This window comes from Equus przewalskii, chromosome 10 (genome assembly GCF_037783145.1).
Source record: "Equus przewalskii isolate Varuska chromosome 10, EquPr2, whole genome shotgun sequence".
NCBI lineage: Eukaryota > Metazoa > Chordata > Mammalia > Perissodactyla > Equidae > Equus > Equus przewalskii.
This window is the reverse complement of record NC_091840.1, coordinates 52,356,007-52,380,284: the sequence shown is the minus strand read 5'-3', so window position 1 is coordinate 52,380,284 and position 24,278 is coordinate 52,356,007. Positions and strand designations below refer to the sequence as shown.

Below are 24,278 nucleotides of genomic sequence, written 5' to 3'. Positions count from 1 at the left end.
CACACTAAATAAACTTATTTAATCAGCAAGACAAAAGCAAGCAGCCCACGTGTGCCACCCCATTTGTGGAGTGAGGCGGGGGGTGCGATGGGGACATATTTACAAACTCATAAAAAAAGAAGTTCCTTCTCCTATTAGTGGCCGAGTCCTGGGTAACTGACCCCGGACAGCGTCCGATGCTCCCGAGACAGTTGTGTTTTGTCTCGTTCGATGATGCGTACTGACTGAGCACCTGCTCTGAACCGGCTGTGCTGGGTGCAAGCTGGGGATGTGACATGGCCCCAGCTTTCTGGGAGCTAATAGGCTGATGAGAAACGGCAGGGATGTTTGCAGAAAGGAGAGTTGGAAGGGCGTATATTTTAATGATTGAACCATGGATAATCTGGACACCAAAAAATAAAGCTTCGCTTCATTACGCACATGCCTAATGCCTTCAGTTCAGGCTCCCCTTTTGCAAAGCAGAGCGGGACTAGGGCGAGGGCAAGACGGGCACTCACCTCGGGTGCAAAATTTAAGGAGGGCCCAAAAAACTCAGTAATCAAGAGAAATAATATTTTGATGCAATCATTTAAAAATAAAAATTAATGTTAAAAAAGTCCATGACGAGCAAAATATCAAAATTTTAAATAAAGCCAGGATCAGACCCTGCATTCTCCTGAGCTGGCCTCACTGGTCTCACCCTCCTTCCAGCCCTGGTTCCAATAAACGTTTTTTTTTTTTAATAAATGGCTGTAGTTTGCAGATTTGATTTTTTAAAATATTGCCTTAAAATATTACTTATCTTGACAATTGAGGTTCTTTTAGTACTCTCAAATTTTGCATCTGAACTGAGCCCCTCACTTGCCTCACCCTAGTCCCTGCCCTGCTGCAAAGTATCCTAGACAATGGAGTTGCCAGGTAAATATGGGATGTGCAATTAAATTTGAATGTCAGACAAAGTATATCCCATGGGATGAGATTATTCATTTACCTGAAATTCAAATTTAACAAAGCATTTATGTATTTTTAATTGCTAAATATGGCAACCTTACTTATTAAGTATCAAATTGCCCTTCCCCCTAATATAAGGCGATGTTTAGTCCCATAGCTACGTGCCCCACCCATGTACACATACATTTTACACACAATAAAAGTGACGCTCCTGGGCCTTGACACTCTGTTTCTGTAGAAAGTTCCTCCCTTGATCTTCCTTCAGCCTCTTGCTGGATAGTTCCAGTCACTGAGCCTGACCCTAGTTGCCTGGGCCCCCTCAGCCTCCAGGAGCTCCCTCCATTTAGGGTCTGGAGCACAACTCTGACACCCCATCGGCAGCACGGGTCCCACAGGCCTGGCCCTCCCAGCGTCCCCCTCAGCGTGTCCAGATCAGCCATGGTCCTATCATTTTGCCTGGGCCCCCTCCAGCTTTCAGCATCCCTTTTCACATGAGGAGTGCAGTTCCCATCAGCGGGGCCTCAGATCGGGGAGAGCAGTGGGCAAACCTCCCGGAGTGGGAGGTCCAGCCATCAATGTGTCAACGGCAAACCAAAAGTGGTGGAGAACGGTAGGGCAAATAAGGCTTGAAGAAGCCCAGCTCAGACAGGCAGGTGGAGCCAGAAAGGAGAGGAAACGACCAATGGCACTTTCGGAGGGCCCTGGGAGCTGGGCCAACCCTTAGAGGAAGGCTGGGTGTTAGGGATCAAACAGAACTTCCAGTGACCATGGACGAAGAACTGAGTTGGAGAAAGGGAGGAGAGACTCGACAAGAGAGGAGGAGGGGAGAAGGAAAGGAGTGGTGCTCTGGTGGGTGGTGTGCAGCTCCACACCGTCTGAGGAGGGCGTGTGTCACAGCCGAACTGCTGAAGGCAGGACACCTCTGGCTTCAGGCTGCCATGGGCTGGCTCAGGGGGGCTTCTAGCTCCCTCACACCCCGCCCAGTGTTTTCAAAGCGTGGACTTGAATCAGAATTACCTGGGATGCCAGTTACACAATTCCCATCACTGGCCATCATCCCAGACTCACTCTCTTAGAGTCTCTGCCATGAGCTGGACTCTGCATTTGAAACACTTCCCAAGTGGTCCTTTTACGCTCTAAACCCGACCTCAGATAGAACTACCTTGTACCATAAGCGGTAAAGGAAGAGACACTGGCTGGCCTCTATTTCATAGCAGACATCTCTCTGTACCACAAGGGCTCCATTCACTTGAATTTAGGGCCAGCCCCAGAGGTCATTCTGGAAAACACACTGGTAGGGCTATTAGGATGACAAAGGCAGAAAAGCAGTGAATGTTTACTCAGCCTCTTTCTAACAGAGCATGAAAAACCTTGAGACAGACCTCACATCAAAGTGCGCATGGTGCATGGGAAGAGTAATGACTGCATCCCGCAACATCCTTCCGGCGTGGCCTCCTCCCGGCTCGCCCCTCTCAGGAGGCCCTGGTGAGCGGAGCCAGAGAGGTGGGCCTTCTGCCTAGATCTCGCTCTCTTCCAGAATCTCCTCCATGGTGTGGGCCAGGGTGAAGTCTCCCTCACTGCTTTCCGACAGGCTGCTGCCCCGGGGCCAGCCTGCGTGACCCCGCTGCGGCCGGCCGCCCAGCTCCCCCAGGCCCTGCATGGCCAGGTGCAGGAGCTGCCCACTGCCGGGCGAGGGTCGCAGCTTCCGCAGCGTCCCGGCGCTGTCTCCCTCGGAGAGCTTCTTGGGGCATTTCCCCAGGAATCGAAAATTCTTCTCTAGGACCCAGGCTCTGCAGCCTGAGTGGCGGGCTAGCAAGAAGCGGACCCAGTGCTTCCGCAGCTCGGCCTTCACCTGCCAGGTGAGAAGAGGACGAGGTTACCATCTTGGAGTCATTTAGTCGTGAGTCCACTTGGCAAATATTTATGGAGTGGCTACTCTGCACCACCCTTGGGAAACTTACCTCCTAACTGGAGGAGGCAAAGAGAAGCACACAAATACATGTGAGCGGAGCAGGTGGTCGTGACACCGAGAGGCCGTTAAGCAGGACAGTGGGGTAAGGAGACACAAATTTGACATATGGAGTTCAGGAAAGGACTGTGTCGAGGTGGCATTTGAGACCTGCTGATGGAAAAGGAACCCGCAGGTGCAGACACAGAAGCAGCAGCGGTGAGCAAGACGGAGGAGGGTTTTGCTGTCAAGAGGCTTACATTCTAGTGAGAGGAGACAGAAATAGATACGTCAACCTGGGAGGGGACAGGGCGCTGGGAATTCCAACTCCTCACGTCAGGAGAACACTGTTCTGGCCTCCGCCCCTCCCCCTCTCAAGCCTCTTTCCCAGGGAGCAGAGAGCTGGTTGGAGCTAAGCAATAATAGTAATAATAAGAATAATCATAGTTACCAGGTATCGGGCCTTTACCATGAGCTCAGCATGCCCAGGGCAACTATAGGGTAGGGACTGTTATAATTCCCATTTTACAGATGAGGAAACTGAGGCTCAATGAGGACAGCGACCTGACGAACTCAGAGCTCCTAAGTGGGTGAGTCATGGCTTGAATCCAGAATTTTGGTCTCCAAAGTTCAAGCTTGTTCCCTCTATCACACTTTAATACTCCCAGCACGTCTCCAACGGGGCCACGGTTGGGTTCTGAGCTTCATCTCAACACCTTTTCCTATTCATCTGAGCTGTCTCCACTGGATGCTCATAGGACAAATTTGTCCCAACACATGCTGGTCACTGCCCATTCCCCCATAGCTCCATCACATAAATAGAGACCTCAGGGGACAGTAAGATGCCACCCAGCCTCACAGGAAGCTAGCACGGCAGCATCGAAAACGTACCTCTCCATTGGCAAAGCAATACTGCAAGGCCACAAGTAGTCCCTGGAATGAAAGGAAGAGGTGGCATGAAGTTTGACTCGGTAGAAGATGTCTCTGAAAGTTACGTGGAAAGTCCAAAGGCCACCCCTCGCCTTAGTGGACCCAGAAGAGGCTGGCATCTACACTGCTTGCACTAACTAGGGTTAGTCACACTGGTTACGTTAACTTGGATTTCCATGGAGTCTCTTCTTACTTTGCCACCCACAAGCCATATCAGCCTAAGTGTTTGCTTATGTGCTCAAGGTCAATGATGATTAAATGCCAAAGACCTCGCGTGATTCATTCAATTATACAAATACTGTACAAGGCCACTGTCCCATTTCTACTTGTCCACAGTGGGCACTGGCTATTTTTTTTTTGCCTCACTTGCATCCTTTCCTTTTGGAAACTGACCCTCCCCTACTCCCTGGGCTTCTGGCAGGGCTGTCAATCATGTGGTCCCTGTGTTCTACGATGGCCATCACTGCAATAATCAGCCCAAGAGGGCACGTGATCTAAGCAGGGCCAATCTGAGGTCTTTCCACTGGGAAAAAAAGAGAGGGCTGCATTCTCTTCCCCACGTTTGCCAGCTGTATACTCAAAGAAGCCTGGAGATACTCATGGGCATCTTCCCAGCTATGTGGAGAGAGCCTATCTGAGGATGAAGCCAGCAGAGAGAAGGCAGAGGCTAGAGATGGTAAGAGACAGATTTCTGATGACGTTGTTTGAGTGCTTGGACCCAGCTATGCCTGATCCTGAAATTTTCATTTATGTGAGATAGTAAACACCACTTTCTCTTGTCTTTTTTGAAAAGATAGATCATCTCACACCAGTGGTTTCTCATCACACTTAGAATAAAATAAAATCTAGCCACAGAAGGGCTAAGGTGATGTGGGCTCTGTGTCTATGTCACTGACTTCATCTTGTACCATGCTTCCCTTCAGCCACTATATTTCAGCCACGTGGGTCTGTTGGCTTCCTCCAGCATCTCAGCTAACGTACTAGTTATCTGTTGCTATACAACTTAGTGGATCAAAACAGTAAAGATTTATCATCTCACACACTTTCAATGGGCCAAGAATCTGGCAGTGGCTTAGCTAGATACTCTGGCTCAAGGTCATTCTTCAGGTTGTAGTCAGGATGTTGGCTGAAGACTTGACTTGCTTCCAAGAAGGCTCACATGCCTGGCAAGTTGGTAGGAGGCCTCAGACTCCCTCCATAGAGCTGCTTGAGTGTCCTTATGACATGGCAGCTGGCTTCCCCCAGGGGGTGATCCAAGGGAGCAAGGTGGTAGCCGCAAACCCTTTTATGACCTAGCTTCAAAAGTTACACACCTTCATGTCCACAATACCTTAATGGTCACACAGGTCAACCCTAGTCAGTGTGAGAGGGGATGGCACAAGGCCGTGAAGACCAGGAGGTGAAGATCATGGGGCGCCATGTTGCAGACTGGCTACCCCAGCTCATTTCTTCCTCAGGTCCCTTCACACTTTGTGTTTTCTGGACCATTCTTCCCTCAAATCTCTATCTGACTTCTCAAAATTCAGATTCTAGCCCAAATATCACCTAAAAGAGAAGTCTTTCCCAGCCACTCAATTTTGGGTGCCACTCCAGTCACGATCACAGATCTCTATTTTATTTCTTCGCAACACCGGAATTATATTGTTATTTATTTGTCAAGTTGGTTATTATGTCCTTCCCCTCCCCCTGCCCCCAACAAGACTAATACCTTTATCTAGTCTTTTCGCTGCCAGATCCCCAACACCTGGAATAAATGCCTGCACATCAGGAGCTCAAAAATATTTGTCGAATGAATAAGTGAATGAGTGAATGAAGGAATGAGTTGGGTTTCTGTCACTTACAACTAAGAGTCTTGCCTTGTACCTTATCGGACCATTTCTAAAATATGACAGGACAGTTTCCTTTCTGTTCTCTTCCTAGTTTTTTAGAATTGTGGACACGAGGATCACAATGAAAACAATAGGCCACCCTTATACGGCACTTCCATTTACAAAGCATCTATGTCGGGCAAGTTTTGGTGAAGGGATGATCTCTTGATGTTGTTGGAAAAATTTTCTGGATTTGCTGCTTACCTGCCAGAGGTTGGGAATCAAAGATGCTTTAGTTAATATTTGTTTCCATTGTCTTTCCAGACTCTGCTTCTTGATTTGTTAGATAGCCAACTGTCATAAACTGCAAGCCTGGCTTTCCCCGTATGAGAGGGTCTGTGGGACTTGGGCTGTGTGCCCGATGCTGGAGCTGGGTATGTGTGCAGGACCCAAGTACTTGAGCGTTTATGGGAAGAATCTCATAAAATGCCAGGACTCACAAGGGAAGGACACATTTCCAACTAAAGAGTGAAGGTCACAGTGCAGGCTGACTCTCCCATCTCCCTTGATAACATTTCTCTACCCCCTGTTGCTAATAAGGAAGGTTGGGTACTGTGAAAGGAGCTGAAATTGAAGAGGGATTATAAAATGTTGCCCAGGGGAAAGATTTTTATGCTCTTCCTTATGGAAGCCAGAAATCTCCATGCTGGCTGTCACGACATCAGTCACATGTTTGCATTCTGCCCACCAGTGTGGGAGTTTCCTTCTCTTACACACCCTTTATTCCCTGGCCATGGCTCCCAAATGGGGGCATGGTGGTACCAGTTTATCATTTTCATACATGCAATCTCATTGGAGGCTCACAGCTGCCCTGTACGGTTGGCAGGGCAGGTCACAGCTGCCTCCAGGCTTACGACATTAGAAGGGGTGGCTTTCAGTGTGCTGGCATTCTCACGAATGAGTTGGCTAAAATAGGATTCTACATGATAAACATGTCTTTCAGTTCTTTGGGTTCTTGATTCACTGTTTTAGGAACATCCTGGAATCTGGTTAACTCTCATTCTAGGTAAAGCAAGTGTGAAAGGAGCGGTCCCACAGAACATATGACTCTCATTTCATATGTCACCACCACTTGGCAGTCTCTCCAAAGATCCCTCGAGAGCAGGAGACTGGGGAACCTTTCTAAGCAATCAGCCCTTGGAAGAGTGAAGGACCCTCCAAAGCAGCAGAGAAAGGAGCTGGCAGGTCCAATGCCAACTCCTACTGACTCACTAAGATATGACCCATCGAATGTGCACCCACACATCTGCCCACTCTGGCTCTCACCTCTGCCTGGCGGGATGGAGGGGTATTCAGAAGCTGGGAGGCTTCTGCCTATGCACAAGCCCTCTAAGTGTGTTTTCTAGCTCATTCTGCAGAGACACTCTGATTCCTCGCGTTCCTCAGTGGTGCACAGTGGTGAGCAGAACTCTAGCTGGCTGCAGGACCAAATGATCCAGTGTGGTAGCTAGTCTCCAGAGATGGTCCCAAGGATTCCCCTCCCTGCCCCTCCCTCAATGGGCATACGCTACTCCTCACATCAAGAAGTGGACCTTATTTTCCCTTCCCTTCAATCTGGGATGACCCTGTGACTCCTACCAGTACAATGTGTTAGAAGCGACATTCTGGGACTTTCTACTTCTTTCCTCTTAGAATATTTGCTCTTTGGATGCTCGAAGAGTCCAGCTGCCATGCTGTGAGATGCCCAAGATATATGGAGAGGCCACATGGAGAAGAACTGAGGCTCTGTAAATTGATAGCCTCAGCTGAGCACCCAGCCAACAGCCCACGCCAATGTCTAGCCATGTGAATGAGCTTTCTTAGATGTTCCAGCCCAGTTGAGCCTTCAGATGTTTGCACCCCCCATTCAAAAATTACATGTATCAAAAGGATCACCCTTCTGAGTCCAGATAGCCCAGCTCACGGAATCATTAAAAATGAGAACATGGTTACTGCTTTAAGCCTTGAAGTTTTGGGGTATTTTGTTACACAGCGATAGATGGACCAAAACGTGCTCCCTTGCCAGAGGAGTCAGATAGACTAGGAGGCTTTCCCAGAAATCTGTCCCACATAGGCCCCACATGAGCATCTGGTCTTCGTCTGTCCTCAGCTGTGTGAGATCAGGGTTCACATGACTGGTCGAGCCCTCAGAGGGAAAAAGGCCACCAAATATCACTGACATAGCAGGTGAAGCTTTTTGTTGTTGTTTTTCTAGTTTGGGGTTACCTTTTAAAGAAGATTAAGACCAAACAACACAGGAAACCCAATTTGCTAAAGCTTAGCCTTTGAAATCCCCCAAAAGATAGAAATAAATTAAACGTGGTTTCATAATGAAAAAAGTTACCAATGGGTCCTCTATCTCAGTTCAAAGCCACATGCAATTCAGCTCTAAGAAGGGAAAAGGAGCTGCTGTCCAACGGCCCAGCACCCCGGGCTCTGTCTCCTTGGCCTTCGGTGAGTCTGCAGTGGGCACCACGTTCCCTCCACTCTCTCCAGGGAATCGTAGCACCTCACCCTGTCTGGCGGCAGTGGCTTTAAGACTCTGATAGAGGGAACTCAGGGTCTCCTAGTTCTGACCCTCACGGGGCACCTGAGAGGCACTGCGGCATAGTGGTTTCCAGCAAGGGCTTAACCTCCACATACAAATCTCACCTCTGCCACGTGTTAGCATGTTCACGTCCTTCTCTGAGCCTCAGAACTTTCATCTTTAAAATGGTTTAATAATTTCTCCCTCACAGTGATAATGTAGATTTCAATGAGATTGAAAGTGTTCTGGGGTAAACAGGTGTTTTCTAGTGTACCATTTTAATTCCTCTGCAGGTATTCTACCTATATTTTTTGAGTTATTTTCTTAGTGTTTGTACCAGGGATTACAACATGCATCTTAACTTAGCACAATCTATTTCATATTAATGCTAACAATTCTGGCAAAATATAGAAACTTTCCTCCAATATAGCTCCATTTTCTCCTTCCTCTTTAGGCTATTATTGTCATAATATATGAGATCTTTATATAACACAATTTACAGTAATAATACAGTTTATAATGGTCATTTTATACAACCTTATGTCTTTAAAATCAGTGAAAAGAAGAAAAGAGAAAATACACATATTTATAGACTTTCATATTTCCCTATGGGCTTACTATTTTTAATGCATTTTATTTCTTCATGTGGATTTGAGTTACTACCTGTTGTCACTTCCTTCCAGCCTGGAGGACTTCCTTTGATATTTCTTGTAAGCAGGGTTTGCTAACAATGAATTTTCTCAGTCTTTGTTTATCTGAGAAAATTTTTATTTTACCTGCATCTTGAAACCTAGTTTTGCTGGCTATAAAATTCTTGATTGAATTATTTTTTCTTTCAGCATTTTGATTATGTCATACCATTGCTTTATGGCCTCCACTGTTTCTGGTTATAGTCAAATGTTAACTGTACTGTTAGCCTCTGTACATAAATCTTGTTATTTTCAAGATTTTCTCTTTGTTTTTGACCTTCAACAGTTTAACTGTAATGTTTCTAATGGAGAATCTCTTTGTTTTATTCCATTTGGGGTTCATTGAGCATCCTAGTTGCATAGATTAATGTTTCCCATCAAATTTGGGAAGTTTTCAACCATTATTTCTCAAAATGATTTTTCTACCCCTTTCTATCTCTGTCCTCCTTCCGGGAGTCCCATGTGTGTACATTGGTCTGCTTGATGGCATTCCACAGGTCTCTAAGGCTCTGTCATTTTTCTAAATTCTTTTTTTTGTGTTTCTCAGACTGAATAATTTCAGTTGACCTATCTGCAAGTTCATTAACTCTTTCTTCTGCCACCTTAATCTATACTGAGCCTCTCTGGTGAAATTTTCATTTCAGTCATTGTGCTTTTCAACTCTGGCATTTGTCAAATTGTTTCTTATTTTATAATTTCTTGGTATTGATATTCTCTAACTGATGAGTCATTGCCATCATACTTTAATTCTTTAAGCATGACTTTCTTTAATCCTTTAAGCATCCTTTTCTTTAATCCTTTGAACATGTTTATAACTTCTTTGAAGTCTTTGTCTGCTAAGTCTAACATCTGGACCCCTCAGAGATTTTCTATTGATTTCCTTTTTTTCCTGAGTATGGGTCACACTTTCCTGTTTCTTTGCACATCTTGTAAGTTTTTGTTCAAAACTGGAAGTTTTAAATAATATATTGTAGCAACTCAGGATTCTGACTCCTATTCTCCCATCCCCCCCCCCCCGTCCCCCCCCCCCCGGATGGCTGCTGTTGTTTGTTTTTTTAATAACTTGTTGGAGCTACTTGTTCTATGGACTCTTTCTCCTGTGGTGGACAGCTGCTGATGTCTGTGCTCATTTTTAAAATGTTGGTGTTTGTGTTTAAGTCTCATCTCCTGCCTCCATCTATAAAAGCTTAATAATAGCCAGTGATTGGTCAGAAGTTGTGCTCAAACATCTTGAGCCAGTAAGGCTTCCACACCCTTTGCCAATGGATCTGTGCGTGGCTTGGGGAACATGCTCCAAGTTCAGGCAGTTTATAGGGCTTCCCTGGCTTTTACTTTCTACCTCTCACGTCTCCTCTGTTCATGTCCAGGAACTCATGTTCAGCCAGGGACATGTGGATATCTTCTTTGGTTTCTCCTGAGTGTATACACAACCTTGCACGTGTGCACAACCTTCCAGTCCCCCAGAGAGATATGTGGGGGCTTGTTGAGGCCCATGATAGCTGTCTCCTTCCTCAGATCTCCCTGTTGAGTTTCTGGCTAGCTCACCATCTGTTTCTTGCCCCAACTAGGATCACAACCACAGACTGTGACACTGTCTTTCCTTGTTCCTCTGCCACTAAGATCACTACTATCTCTGACAATGCCCAGAGATGTGGGCCTTTTCTCCTCTCTGATCTCTATCAAGTCAGCCTCCTTCTGCAGTGAAGCTGCTGGTTTTCCCTAGAATTGCCCCACTGATGGAGAAGGAGTTGGAGGACCAGAGCGACTCCACACAAAAATAACACAGGCTCCCACTGTTCTTACTCAAGTTCAGTGACTTTTCTCGAATAAACTCTTCTCAATCTTTTGTAGGCCTTTGGTTGATTTTCAGGGTCCTCAAATGGTTGCTATTGACAATTTTGTCCGATTTAACTGTTGCTTTTCAGGGAGAGCATTTTCCCAGGTCCTCTCTCCTCCATTCCAGAAGTTCTGCCCCTATGCTAGACTCTTAAGATTATTAGTTCCAAGATCACTACTGTATAGGGCCTTTGGTGTGTCCACACTGTTTGTGGTAGTCTTTTGCATTAGTGGCTTTTGCTAATGAGCCATGCCTCCCAGTATTCACACCTCTGTGCAGTCCCCTCCACTTCAATCAAGGCTGGGTCTGTGACTTGCATTAAATAGTAGAATGCAGCAGAAGTATCACTGTGTGAGTTCCAGGCCCAAGCATTTAGAGGCTTTGGCAGCTCCTGCTTTTGTGCTCTTGGGAGCCCTGAACTGCCATGTAAGAAGTTCGGCTACGCTGCTAGAGAAACCATGAGAAGAGAACATGCAGCAAGTAAGAGGCCCTAAGACTGTATGGAACTGATAAACATAGTCGACACTGAGAAATGAAGTCCCAGAAATTTGACCCAAATAAAGCCACTCCAACCGGCCCCACTCATTTGAGCCTTCCCAGCTTAGGCATCCGACATGTCAGTGGGGAAGCCATCTTGGAAGTTTGAGCCCAGCAGGCACCACTTGGAGCAGAGGTGAGCCATCCCTACTGTCCTACCTGGATTCCTGACCCCCAGAATTGTGAGAAATAATAAAAATTATTGTCCTTTTAAGTTACTGAGTAATGGATAATAACTTAAGCAACGAATAACCAAAATACTCAGGTATGTTAACCACAGCTGGCCTCCTGGTTCTAGTTTCAGCCCCCACACATCTGTCAGGGTTCAAGAGCCTCCTGGTCTTGACTCACTGGCCCCTGCCCAAGTTGTGTTGTGTTCTGAGGACACCACCTAAAGCATAGGCAGTGTTCATTTTGCGCAACGCTCTGCAGAGAACCCAGTGAAAACAGGCACTTAATAAAAGGCTTCATGTTGACACTCACAGCTAATTCTGATCGTGAGTCACACCAACTATTACAGCCCAGGAGACAGACCACTTTTCCCTTCTTAGTCACTGAGCCATGTTGGCAGGATCCAGGCAACACTTCTGTTCACACACCCTTCTAATGCCAAAGCCCCTCCCTGGTGAAGCCTGCTCATAATAGAACTCTATTCCCATCTGCGGCCTCTCTCAATTCTGAGCATGTTTGCATCAAGGGCATTTTGTTTTCGTCAAAGCCAAGGCATCCTGCTTCAGGTGCCTACTTACATGGAAGGAGCTCAGAGTCAACTGGATGAAGAGTCGGATAAGTTTCGAAAATCCTTCAACTTGATCATCAGTGACAAAGGTGAAGAGAATCTCGTGAACACCCAGTAAAGGAATGAGGACCAGCGTTGATTTTGCCAATCTGCGAATGACACAACCAAATCACTGTTATGAGGGTGATAAACAGTTGATTTGCCAGTTTGTCTCCTTGGCTGGACATTGAACGCCTTAAGGGCCAATGTGGTCTTTTTCACGGATGCATCCTTGCACCTGACTCATGGCAGATGCTCAGAAAACAGGAACAGAATGAATGAATGAACGAATTCTCCCATATAGATTACGATATACTTACAGATATTAACATTTTGTCCGGTGGGTAGATTTCCATGCATGTGGCTGTCACCCTGGGACACCACATCCCTACCAGATTTGACAAGTTTCCTATTATCTGGCCAGCAGGTGCCTCTATCTCTTTCTCTATTCAAGACTTTCAATGCCAGTGTTTTACTGAGCCTGAGAAGGGAAAGAAAATGACTTGCTCGGGGCCACACAGCCACCAAGTGGCGAATCCAGGCCTGGAAGTGGGGCTTCGGACCTCACACTCCGTCCAGTGCTTCACCATCAGCCCCAGGCTGTCCCTCAACCCTAATGACAGCAAGCGCTGCAGGAAATGAGAAACTGATCCTCCTCATAAAAAAATCTGTGTGGGAACTCGCTGTTGTATACACTCTACACAAAAAGGACAAACATTCCTTTGTACCACCCACGTGCAAAGTGCGCAGATGGGGCCCGAACATTCCATACTGCATACCGGTGGTTCCCAAATGTGGCTGACAACTAGAATTCCTTACGGAGCTTTTAAAAAAATCATATGTGTATATATATACACATATAATTCCTGGGCCCCATTATCAACCCCCTGAATTGAAACCTCTGCAGGTTGAGTCCTGGGAATGTGAATTTTTAAGGAAAGACCCCCGCCCATGGGATTCTGATAAGCAGCCACATTTGGGAATGACTGCTTTTTACTATTGAGCTGCTCCTTGATTTAAAACTAACTACATTAGCAAAGGTGACTCATATTTAGGGTACAAACAAAGCTACTGTCTTATACACATTGGAAAAAAGAGCTTAATTGTAATGATTTTTTAGCCCAGATCATTTGTCTTAAAGGGCCAGACTAGGAGAAGTTTTCTCCCCCAAACCCCATGGAGTTAGAGATGTAGAAGCATGGAGGGTCATCAGCAGCTCACGGGCGTTTCTTCAAGAAGGTTTAACTCTATCTAAGAGAAAGGTCTTATTATGAAGCTTGTGTCTGCGAGAGCCATTCAAACACAGTGTTATCCAGGAAACAAGAAACCCCACCTTTGTGCCCTAAAAGGACCTAAAGTCAGTAAGAGGCAAGCAGGAGTCACCGTGGAGGGGCTTCACCGGGGCACATGGGCTCTGTGTCCCAGGGCCTTGACCACCAAGGGGAGGCGGAGCAGGGAGGAGAATGAGGCGCGGCCCCGCTGATGTGGTTCCCGCCAGCTGAGCTCACGTCTGCTCCCACCCCACACCCACCCATGCAGCAGTCTCAGCGAAGGTGCTCCCGAGGAGACACTATTTCAAGAGGGTTTTTTTTTTTAATTTCCAAGAGTGTTTTGAAAACCCTCTGGTTCAGAGGTTGCAAAGTGGCAACCACAGTTGCACTTGTCCTGCTCACAGTGTTTGCTTATGCTGGGGAGTAATTTTTGTTCCTGGAGCCATCTTTAAACAACAAGGAGTTTTTGAGCAAAGATGTCCAGATTTCTAGCTTCTTTTGAAAAATGGGATGATCTGGCAGCACTGGCTCAAATTCCTGCTTGGCAATTGTTGGCCACAGCCTGACGGTAGCCGTCTCTGCAGAGGGAACGTGTGCCCTCCAGCCCCAGCCAGCCCGCCCTACTCACCCCTGTTACTTGCTTGGCCCTTGCCAGGTTTGAGTTTGCGACCCTTGCTCTGGGTTACCTGGGTTTTAACGACACACATTTACATTCTTACCTGCAGTCCTGTGTCTTACCATCAACTTATTATTGGTGCCATGCTATGGCATTGTGTTTTTCAAATAAACTCTTTATTTTGGAATAATTTTAGATCTATAGAAAAGTAGCAAAGACAAGCCAGAGAGTTCCCACATATCCTTCACTCAGTTTCCCCTAATGTTAAAACTTTATATAACTGTGAGACATTTGTCAAAACTAAGAAATCAACGTTGGTATGTGACGAAATCAGGATCCACCAGTTTTTTTCACTAACATCCTTTTCACATTCCAAGAGCCAGTCCAGGATCCCACATTTAGTATGGGATGATTTTTAAAGAATGACCATCTTTTTATGAAGTTTTGGGCCATTTTAGTAACTACCAACTCTCTGGATGGACGTCAGAAGGCATTTCCCACTCCTCACCTCATTCCAGCTTCTTAGTCTGAGTACTATTTGCGTCCCTGTTCAAATGAAAATCCATCGATATCTATAGCAGTTTACTCTTATGAACTGTGTTTATGCTTATTTTTCATCTATAATCATTTGTTTATTTAAATGGTTTACTTTATTGCAGTCATTTAGCTATTACCCAGACATTTATTGAGCATCAGCTCTGGGCACACAAGCGAGTACAGTGGGAGAGCAGGAGCTGGGGCCAAATGCGGTAGAGCGTCAGTCCCTGGGGCCTGCGTTCAATCCCAGGACCGCCAATTATTAGTGATATGGTCTTAGGCAAGTTATTTAATCTGTAAAAATGAGGATTATAATAATAATAATGATATAATTTAAATATTAAAATAATAATAAAAAATAAGATTAATAACAATACTTGACAGTGTTGTTCTAAGGAATAAATAACACATGGCAAACCCTCAGAATAAATGGTATCTACTATCTGATGAATGATCAATAAAATTTACCTATCCCTATTTTTAAAGAGGTCGTCCCTGCCCTCAGGTTGCTTCCAGCCTCAATGACTTGATCATTTTTACTTCCATTTGTGGCATTTGTCATCCTTGGTTGCCCACCAGAGAGTCCTTTCAGAAAGGGCTCTGGGGTTTAGCATGTTAAGAAATGATCCTCCTTTATAAATTCATTAAGGGCTCTGCCCCACGCATCACATAGGGAGTTAAGACCATTTGTCCAGGGGAAGTGAACCGCCTCCACGCTGGGAACCACAAGGAATCGAGAGTGTGGACCATGCTGAGGATCCGTGTCCCAAGGGTGCTACTCTCCCTCCAGGGTTGGCTCAGTTTCCCCTTTCCAGGCCAGACAGATGGGCCAGTTACATTTCCTCTGCTTGAATGGTGGAAGCCCAGGGACGAGGGCTGGGACTACAGAAGGTTCTCCAGCTCCTAGCAACTTGCCTCTTTGGCAAGGCCTGACTGTGTTTAATAAAACTTTCCTAAAATATACCTCTGGAGGGGGGCCAAATCTTGAGAGCTACATTCTGAAAGTTCTCAAAATTGGAGAGAGTTGGAGGCAGGCCTGTTCCTACCAGGGTTTGGACAAAACGCACTGGGCCCCGTGGCCCCTCCTCCTTGCCCTAGAAGATGGCTCCAAAGGAAAACAGACATGGAGAGGGGGCATGGAAGAAGAGAACCTTCCAACGTGGAGGCGGGCAGTGTGAGTTTGGGGTGTTGATGACCCAATGGGGTGATGGGAAGCAGCACTTCTGGAACTTGGAAACGAGGGAGTTAGCACGGCCTGGAGAGAAAAACGGGCAAACGTGCTCACTGACGCTGTAGAGTTCCCCAGCCCAGGTGTACAGTAAGGTGGCCCAGGAGCATCCTGAGAGACAGGGCCTTGACTTTTTGCTAATTAATAAGCATAAGCTAATCAATGGTATTGTACTCTGTGCGGAGAAAGAGAAATGGCCAACCAAAACGGCAGGAAAAAGCACAAAGAAACAGGAAGTGCTCAGTTACCCAGCCCTATCTGTGGAACTCGGGGAGCAGCCCTCCCTCTTGCCAGGCAGGTGGTACTGCTGGGCGGTGGTGGCTTCTCAGGCCGCTGTCGGCAATCCTTCAACAACCACCACTCTACTTTGACGACGTGATCACCAGGCAGCATTCTGGTGACTGCTTTGGATGTCTAGATCTTCTGGTGTCAACTTTACAAGGAGGCAGGCACTGGAAGGAACGCCCCACCCCACCCTCACCTTCTACAGACTTTGAGAATGACTAACTGTCTAGTCTTGTTTATATATTAGTCTCTTGTGAGTTCAGTTGGCATTGGTCAGCCCTCCAAAGTGTCAGCCACTCGGGAACACTGATGAGATCCCCAGTACAGTCTCCAGGTGATGGCAAACTCACCAAGGTGAGGTGACTCACCCTGGGAGGCCTCCGAGTGGGCATGCACCCAGGTTCCTCTTTTCAAGCTTTTTCTTCAAACAAGGGTGGGGGAAAGGAAAAAGAAGTTTCCAGACAGATTGTATATGTCAGGCAGAGATATTCTTTGTCCCCCCAAAATAGCCATCCTGAATTATTACTCAGCCATGAGGGTCTCCCTGGGATCTTGATTTACGCTTCCCTAGATCATTGACTCCCAGTCAAGTGTGTGCATTTCAGGACTGTGCAAGACAATCCATTTGGTATTGAAAGAGAAGATAATAGAAGTTCTATGCATATTAATTTTTATCTATCCTTTATAATTTTCTGTATTTTGGTATATCTTATAACATGTAGATTAGCTCAATAGACCATGTGTATGTATGACGAGGGTCATGCTCAAAATTTCTTTACTGATAGAGATGCATGATTAGAAAAGTTTGCAAACCACCATCTTGGATAACTTTAAAGGAGATCTTGAAAAAGGGCATCTCAGGGCTGCTTAGAAACGCATTTGCATGGCCCCACCAGAAAATTCCATGCTTTATTTCACTAGAACATCTGATCTAGTGGTCCCCCACTCTGGCTGTGTGTCAAAATCTCCTGGGGAACTCTACTGTAAGAAGTCCCTATGGTGGGGCTCTATCCTGGACTTACTGAGTCAGCATACCTGGTGGAGGGGCACATGAGTCTGTGCTTTTAGCTGGCTGTCAGGAGATGCTTAGGAGCAGCCAGGATGGAAAGCCACTGTAGGGTCTGCTGTGGGTCTGGAGCATGGGAAGACCTCAGTGGTACATGGTGGGCTTTGGGGCACAGAATAGCAGGGTTTATGCTTTCAGTCCATGTGGAAAGTGGTGCCTTTGGATTTCTGTCTCCTGGGAGTGCTGTCCTCTGTTGGTTTCCAGGGCGCCCAGGTTTCCCCTGTGCCTGGTGAGTGAGAAGATGCCCTCTCCGAATAGACCCACATAGGGTAGACTATAGCAGCTCTGCTCTTGGCCTTGGCCCCCACCCCCACCCCCACCCCACTGAGAGTGTGGAGAGAGGCTGAGACCTGGGAAAAGGGCCAAAGAAACTGTCAGCTACTTGGAAGCTCTACCACAGGCACCAAGAAAGATGGCATGGCTCCGTGTGGTCCAGGCCAGCCCAAGTGCCCCAGGACAAGGAGTTTTTGCAAAATATTTGGACCAACGACAGTATATATTTGCCCAGCTGTGAATCATGTGTGTTTATCCTTCTGTCCCTCCTGAAGGAGGGGTTTTAAGTAGATAAGACTTGGAGTCTGGATCTTGGGCAAATACCACTCACTTCGTTGATTAGAGTGAACACCTGTATCTATGTAATCCTCATAAAAAGCAGGAGATGGGTCTGGTGGTCTCCCATTTTACACTCCAGAAAGCAGGCCCAGGAAGGCCAAGCGACTTGCCTGAGTTCAGTCCGCGAGTCTGGGGTCATGGCCAGTGTCGGCCCTCCTGACTCGCGTTCCACACCAAGATCCCAGTCCTTGGTGGTTAGGACGTGTGCTCCTTGCAGACGGGGTCCACATCGTATTCACCTTTTGTTCCAAGTACAGTGCCAGGCACATTGTGGGCATTCATTATAAGTTTGTCAGATTGCTGGGAAAACTACCTTCCCAGCATACCTGGGTCAGCCCTGTTCTGGCCTCAGAGGGAGTGAGAAGCAGCTACAGCCATCCTCATGCACAGCGCCACCCTGCCTGCCACGTGGACTGAAATCCTTATCCTTAGAGCTACCCCTTTGGGTTAAAACTCTCCCTCCCGTGAGCACATGTCCCATAGAAGGTAAGGAATGACTGACGGGGAAGGAGAAAGGGCGCCCTTTATCTCTCATTCATTCATTCATTCATTTGTATTTACAGCAAAGCAGAGCTCAATAAATACCTATGATCTGATTTCCTGTGAACTGGGACTGCTGTCACCGTGGAAAGCAGAAGGTGGGACACAGCAAAGACAAGTCATAAAGAAAGGGTGACTGTGTGAAGAACATATTTCCTTGGACTCCAAGAGTTTGTGGTCTTATTTCTCCAGGTCTCAGAAATACCCAAATATTCTCTTCTGGGTTGTGAATATGTCTTTTATTGTTCCCTCAAATCCTTCCCGAAAGAAGGTACTTGTCAAACTTCCCTTCATATGACTCTTTCCTTTCCCCATCAACCACTCATTCTTAGGAGCATTTTAAGTTTCCTGCTGGGAAACATGTGAGCCCTTGACTGCTCTCCACTTACTTCATTTTCTTGGGGCCAGAGGTCTTCATCGTTGGCAAAAGCCCTGCCTGATCCCATGACCCCTCTTTCAGAGGGACTCTCCCTGATACCTTGTCTTAGGAGATAAACACACTCCTGCAACTCATTCTCCCTTCCTAGGACATTAGCCAGAAGACCCAGAGCGGTCAGAACAAGCTTGGTCCATTGGGTACCAACCTCAGATCACTCACCTGTATTTATAGTCTCTGAAGCACATTTGATGGGCTTTGAGCTTAGAAATGAGAAGTTTGAGAATTTTCAGGAAGATGAAGAAATTGACCTTGAAAAAAAAAAGCAGACATAGGTAAGTAAGTGATGGACTCCATATGGCTATGAATGTTGAGGTCAGCCTGGGCCTGGCCATTAGATCCTTGTCCCTGTGAACCGGGGCAATTTGGCAGTCAGCTGGTCAGGTAGTAAGTGCCCGTGGTCATCTGCACTCCCCCTGGGGCCATCTCAACTGAAAGCCTGGAAAGGAGCCGGAAAATTCATTTAGTTTCTTCTTCTGCCTCAGGGACGCCTGCCACTACGCCATCTGAGCAAGGCAGGTGGACATTTACAGCATTGTTATTAACGAACATTTACTGAGTACTTTCCATGCCAAGCATTGGGCTAATTTTCCAATTATTATTTTATTTAATCCTCGCAATAAGCTCCTGAGGAAGCCACACTATTTTTACGCCATGATACAATGAGAAAACAGGGGCACAGAGGAGACAAGAACAATTTCCAAGGTCGCACAGCTGGTAAGTGACTGAGCTGGTAATTAAATCCAGATTTATCTGATTACAACCCGCCCTTCACTTAAACAGAATGCCACACTGCCTCCCTTCTGTAAAGAGCTCCAGCCATATCGGTGTCTAACTAGAGGTCCTGCTGCTGCCATGGGAGGCACCGGGAAGCACCCACTCTCCACTCCCTGGACCACCTTCCACAGCTATTGAGGACTGGGAACATTAGGCTCTTCCTTGGGAGCCTTGGTAGAAATTTAAAAATATGTCTGCAAATTCTTTGACACTTCTCTCTTTAAAAGGCAGAGCCCAATTTCCCCCTTCGCCCTGGAATGCAAGCTAGATCTAATTATTTGCGTCTAATGAAAAGAATATGGTGGAGATGATGCTAGGTCCTCCAAAGGATGGTTCTACCTGGTTCTCTCTCTCTCTGTTTTGGATTGCTCACTCTGGAGAAAGCCAGCCTCCATGTTATGAGGACACTCAAGCAGCCTGGGGAGAGGCTCATGTGGGCGAATTGAGTCGTTCTACCAACAACCAGCACCACTTGCCAGCCATGTGTGTGAGCCACCTTGGAAGCTGATCCTTCGGCCCCAGTCAAGCCTTCAGATGGCTGCAGCCCTGGCCAACACCTTGACAGCGACCTCACGAGAGATCACAAGCCTCCTGGAGAGGTAGAAGAGCAAGTGGTTGAGTCTGGATAGAGCTTGAGGAATGAGAACAAGGTTCGTGAGAAGTGAGGCTGGAGAGAGAGGGAGCACCAGTTCCTACAGGGCCTGTTACAGTCACACTAAGGACTCTGGGTTTTCTTCTGAAAGCAATGGAGAGACAGTGATGAATTTTAAGCGGTCAAGTGATCTGATCAGATTTTCATTCCTGCATTTCAGAAAGATCAGTTTAGCAGCAGTGTGGAGAACAGGGTGGATGAAGGCAAGACTGGAGGAGGACAGACTGGTGGGAGGCATTTTCAGAGTTCCAGGGGGAGGATGATGGAGAGGTGCTTCAGTGATGGACAGGACGAGATGGATTAGAAATTATTAAGGAGTTTGAGTCAAATGACCTTTGTTACTGGTTGGCTGTAAGATCAAAGATGGCCCCCAAATTTCATGTTAGATCTTAAAAGTGTGGCAGTGCCATTCACCAAGAGAGTGAGAACATGGAGGAGATAGAGCATTGGAGAGCAAGGGGGGGTATAAATCCACTAGTTTTTGAGCCAAGAGATGTCTCAAGGCAGTGAGATATTTACGTGTAGACTTTAGCAGAGAGGTCCTCGCCAGAACATGGACCCCTTAGAGTAGGCAAGATTGTCCAGGGAGACTGTGTACACTGGGAGAAAAAGAGGGTTAAGAGAATCAGCTTGTAATAAAGGGAAAGGTGGAGGAAGTGGAGACAGCAAAGGAGACCGATAAAGAAGAGCTGGGGCAGTTGGAGTGAACCACAAAGAAGTGTTTTCCTGGATGCTTACGACAGGAAGAATTTTAAGGTTTTAATGCCACACGGAATTTAAGCAAAATAAGACTGCACTTAGCAACAGGGAGCTTACTAAGAGAAGCTGCAGTTTGCAGGTGGGAGCACAAGCCAGATCGCCATGCTTTGTTTTGTGAACAAATCATGAAGAGGAAAGACAGGCAGTGTAGACAACGCTTAAGAGGCTTGACTGTGAAGGGAAGCAGACTGATAGAATAGTAGTTGACAATGGATGCAGGGCTGGAAGAGATTTTGGGTGCAATTGCTTTTAAAATTGAAAAGACTTAAGAATGCCTCTATGCAATGGAGAAAAAGCCAATAGAGACGGCGATTGGGTGACAATTAGTGGAGTAAAGTCTCTACAGACGTTGAGCCAGCACAGTGCTCATATCCTTGTTGAGAAACAAAACCCTTTAACTACACCTTGAAACCCAAGCTGCAGGATCCACATGAACCTGTTATGACTTGTCTTATTGGCCTCAGGAGAATCAGTGCTCAAAGCTGAAAGCTAGAATTTCATGCAAGAGGCTATGTATCCAATCCACAAGCCAACAGGAATGATGGAGCTTCCCAGCCAAAGAATATTTAGTAACAGAACACTTAAATACAAACTAAACGTAACCAAGTAATTTATCCCTTTAATGGGATATCTGTTTTCCATCACAAGAGAAAACGTTGTGTCCTTGGCTTAGTGGTTTGTTGAACTCAGGCATTTTTCTTACAAAGTAAGCTTCACTGGGGGAAAGGCACATATTTCAGCAAATTAATTCCAATCAGGACTGTCTCCTAGGAAATGAAAGGTTGTAATGAGGAGCATGTTGATTCACTGTTCTTTGTGTCTTCCAGAGACCAGACACGAGAAAATGGGCATCAATCAACGGGCCACACGGAGGAAGCACTTCCTCATTGCCATGGAACGCAACGCCAGCTTCGTTGACCATGACCCTCGGTTCATCCTGGCTTCCCAGAGGAACAACAGTCAGCAGTCCCATTTGGATGGTGCTGTTCGTCATTTGCGCACAAGCAGGAAAGGGACTGAATGAGGACATTTTTCAAGAACTCAGGCCACTCCTCTTGGATTCTGTGACCAGATGGGGGCGTATAGGACCCCAAACATAAGGCTCCCTTTCAGGTCCTAGACAGCACAGAGTGCATTATCAGATGTAACATTCTTGGTGACACTTCTTTGGCACCCCAGTTCCTGTGCTCAGGTCTGTGCCTACAGGTTGACGGAGGTGATTGGTAGTATGGTGGGGGCTCAAAGGTGAGCCTCATCTACCCCCAAACTCCTCCACCTACCCCCAAACCCCAACTCCTCAGATCTGCTGTGTGGACTAAAATGATCACCATTAGAGCTACTCCTTTGGGTTAAAATACTCCATTCCCAAGAGCCCAGCTAAGGTGCACATTCCTTACCTCCCTGAAGGTAAGGGATGCTGGGAAAGAAGGGAGGGAGCCCTCTCTCTAGCTCTCATTTGTTCATTTTTACAATGAAGAATCAATAAACATCTACGATCTGACTTCCTTTCACCATAGAAAGCAGAAAATGGGATGCAGCAAAGGTTAAATTTTGAGGGGGTGGGAAAATCCAGGATTATGGGGAAACTCCCACTGTAACTCTTTAGAGGAGGGGAATGGAAACCCAGAGAGACAGAAAAGCCTTGGGTTCCTGGCGAGGAAGAGGACCTAAAGAGGGACAAGATTAATGAAGACTAATTTTACTAATTTCCCAGCTTTGCCAAGTCCCGAGGCTCTCAGAGAAGATTCAGTAAGAGTGAATGAAAGCATTTGACTTACAACTTCATAAAGTCAATAATAGATGGTTCATTCAACTCATTGACTCATTCAACTGGGTGTTCAATCTAGTTGATCTGTTAACTCCAGGAGTCAGGATGTGGATAACATAATCTTACACAGTTCAGCTATTTTGTAAGGCTGTCCTTGAAGGGTTGGACTAATCAAGGCACTATGGATTTTCTACTGGGAATAAGGTGACTAGGATAAGAGAATACGCCATGTTCTAATATGGTTCTATTCTAAATGTACACTCCAGGGTAACAGGTTAATTTAAGTAGTGAAGTCTCATATGCTCAAGGAGATGGGAGTTCTCCAATTTCTGTGGCTGGTGAAAGACTGAAAGAGAATCTGTATTCTTCAGGCTGTCACATTATGGTCATTTCTGAAACACAGGGAATCAAGAGAGCAGTAAATATGTCTGGAAATCCAACGTGACAGACATTCACACCAACCCAGATGCTGATCAGCAAATGCAGACCCAGTCGGGATGGGGAACGGGGTGGGGAGAAGCCTGGCTGTGATAAGTGGGGATGCTCAACAGGGAGTCTGAATCTGGGACAAGACTCTCCTTGTTCCCATTGCTCTGTTTGCCAAGCACAGTTGTCATTTCCCAGAAGCCTCTGCTCCAAACTCCAAAAAATTAGGCCCAGCCTCAAATTTGGCCAAGATGAAAGAAGACTGTGAAATGCTCTGAAATGCCGAATGCCACCTGCAAGACCTTGATTATTATGCTTCTTTTTAGTATTTCAGCTTAACTAGAAAATATGTGAGGTCAGGAAATTTTTTTTCTTAACACAATACAGGCTTATTTTTTGCGTATGGGATAATCTAGTGCAGTAGGAGGAGCTCTGCTCCACGCAGCCACTCAGGGGCCCAGGCCTTCCATGCTGTGGTTCAAGGACTTCTATTACGGACTTGGGGTTATATCTACTCAGGTCAGTGGAAAATTGCAATGTGAGGTCACGACCAAAGCTGAAGGCAGATATTGGCTCAGTCACGGTCGGAGGAGTCTGAATTCTCTGAGGGCAGAAACTATAGGGACATGCATCATTTTCCCCCCCTGAAAGAACCAAGCCAAGCATAGAGAAGATGCTTAATAACTGTTAGATGAAAGTGCAAGACAGCGAGTGAGTGAGAACCCAGTGGTGAGGAAGCCCGACACAGTGGAAGTTCTGTTTCCCTCAATCTGGGGCGGAGTCCAGGCTGGGTTTTTTGTTTTGCTTTTGTTAAAATCTCCCAACTTGTTGTACTGTGCAGCCACTGTCCAGTCCAGGGTTCTTCAACCTCAGCACTGTTGCCATTTGGGGTGGGATACTTCTTTGTTGGGGGGCTGTTCTGTGCATTGCAGGATGTTGAGCAGCATCCCTGGCCTCTGCCCACTAGATGCCAGTAGCACCCAACCCCAGGCATGACAAATAAACATGTCTCCAGACATGGTCAAATGTCCTCAGGGGGCAGAATAACCCTCGGCTGAGAACCGCTGGTCTAGTCCAACTCTGATTTTACAGGTGAGGGTCCGAAGCCCAGAGAGGTCAACACCCATGGCTCGAGGGCGCACCACGAGTTCGTCATGAAGCCCGGGTTCCTGACTCAGGGATGGGCTCCCTGCATGTCACTGCACAGCCTTTCTGTTCCCTTTCATGTCTAGTAGGACAAATAACTGCCACTCCCCTGGGAGCCCTGAACTCAGGGAATAGA

At 46.6% G+C, this 24,278-nt stretch overlaps 1 protein-coding gene across 7 annotated transcripts in view; it reads right to left on the bottom strand.

Annotated features, from left to right (window-relative positions):
* GLP2R (glucagon like peptide 2 receptor) overlaps positions 1 to 24,278 on the bottom strand; it is a 66,086-nt gene continuing 41,808 nt past the window's right edge. For 3 of the 7 annotated variants that reach the window (XM_070561070.1, XM_070561074.1, XM_070561071.1), the window contains 4 exons: positions 18,777 to 18,865; positions 11,995 to 12,133; positions 3,770 to 3,811; positions 1 to 2,782 (listed from right to left, as the gene is read on the bottom strand). In XM_070561070.1, coding sequence (XP_070417171.1) covers positions 2,447 to 2,782; positions 3,770 to 3,811; positions 11,995 to 12,133; positions 18,777 to 18,865 — 606 coding nt within the window. In that variant the 3' untranslated portion in view covers positions 1 to 2,446. Of the gene's footprint in view, positions 2,783 to 2,862; positions 3,142 to 3,769; positions 3,812 to 11,994; positions 12,134 to 18,776; positions 18,866 to 24,278 lie in introns of those variants that run through there. The other 4 variants (XM_070561072.1, XM_070561073.1, XM_070561075.1 and 1 more) reach the window with 3 other exon arrangements.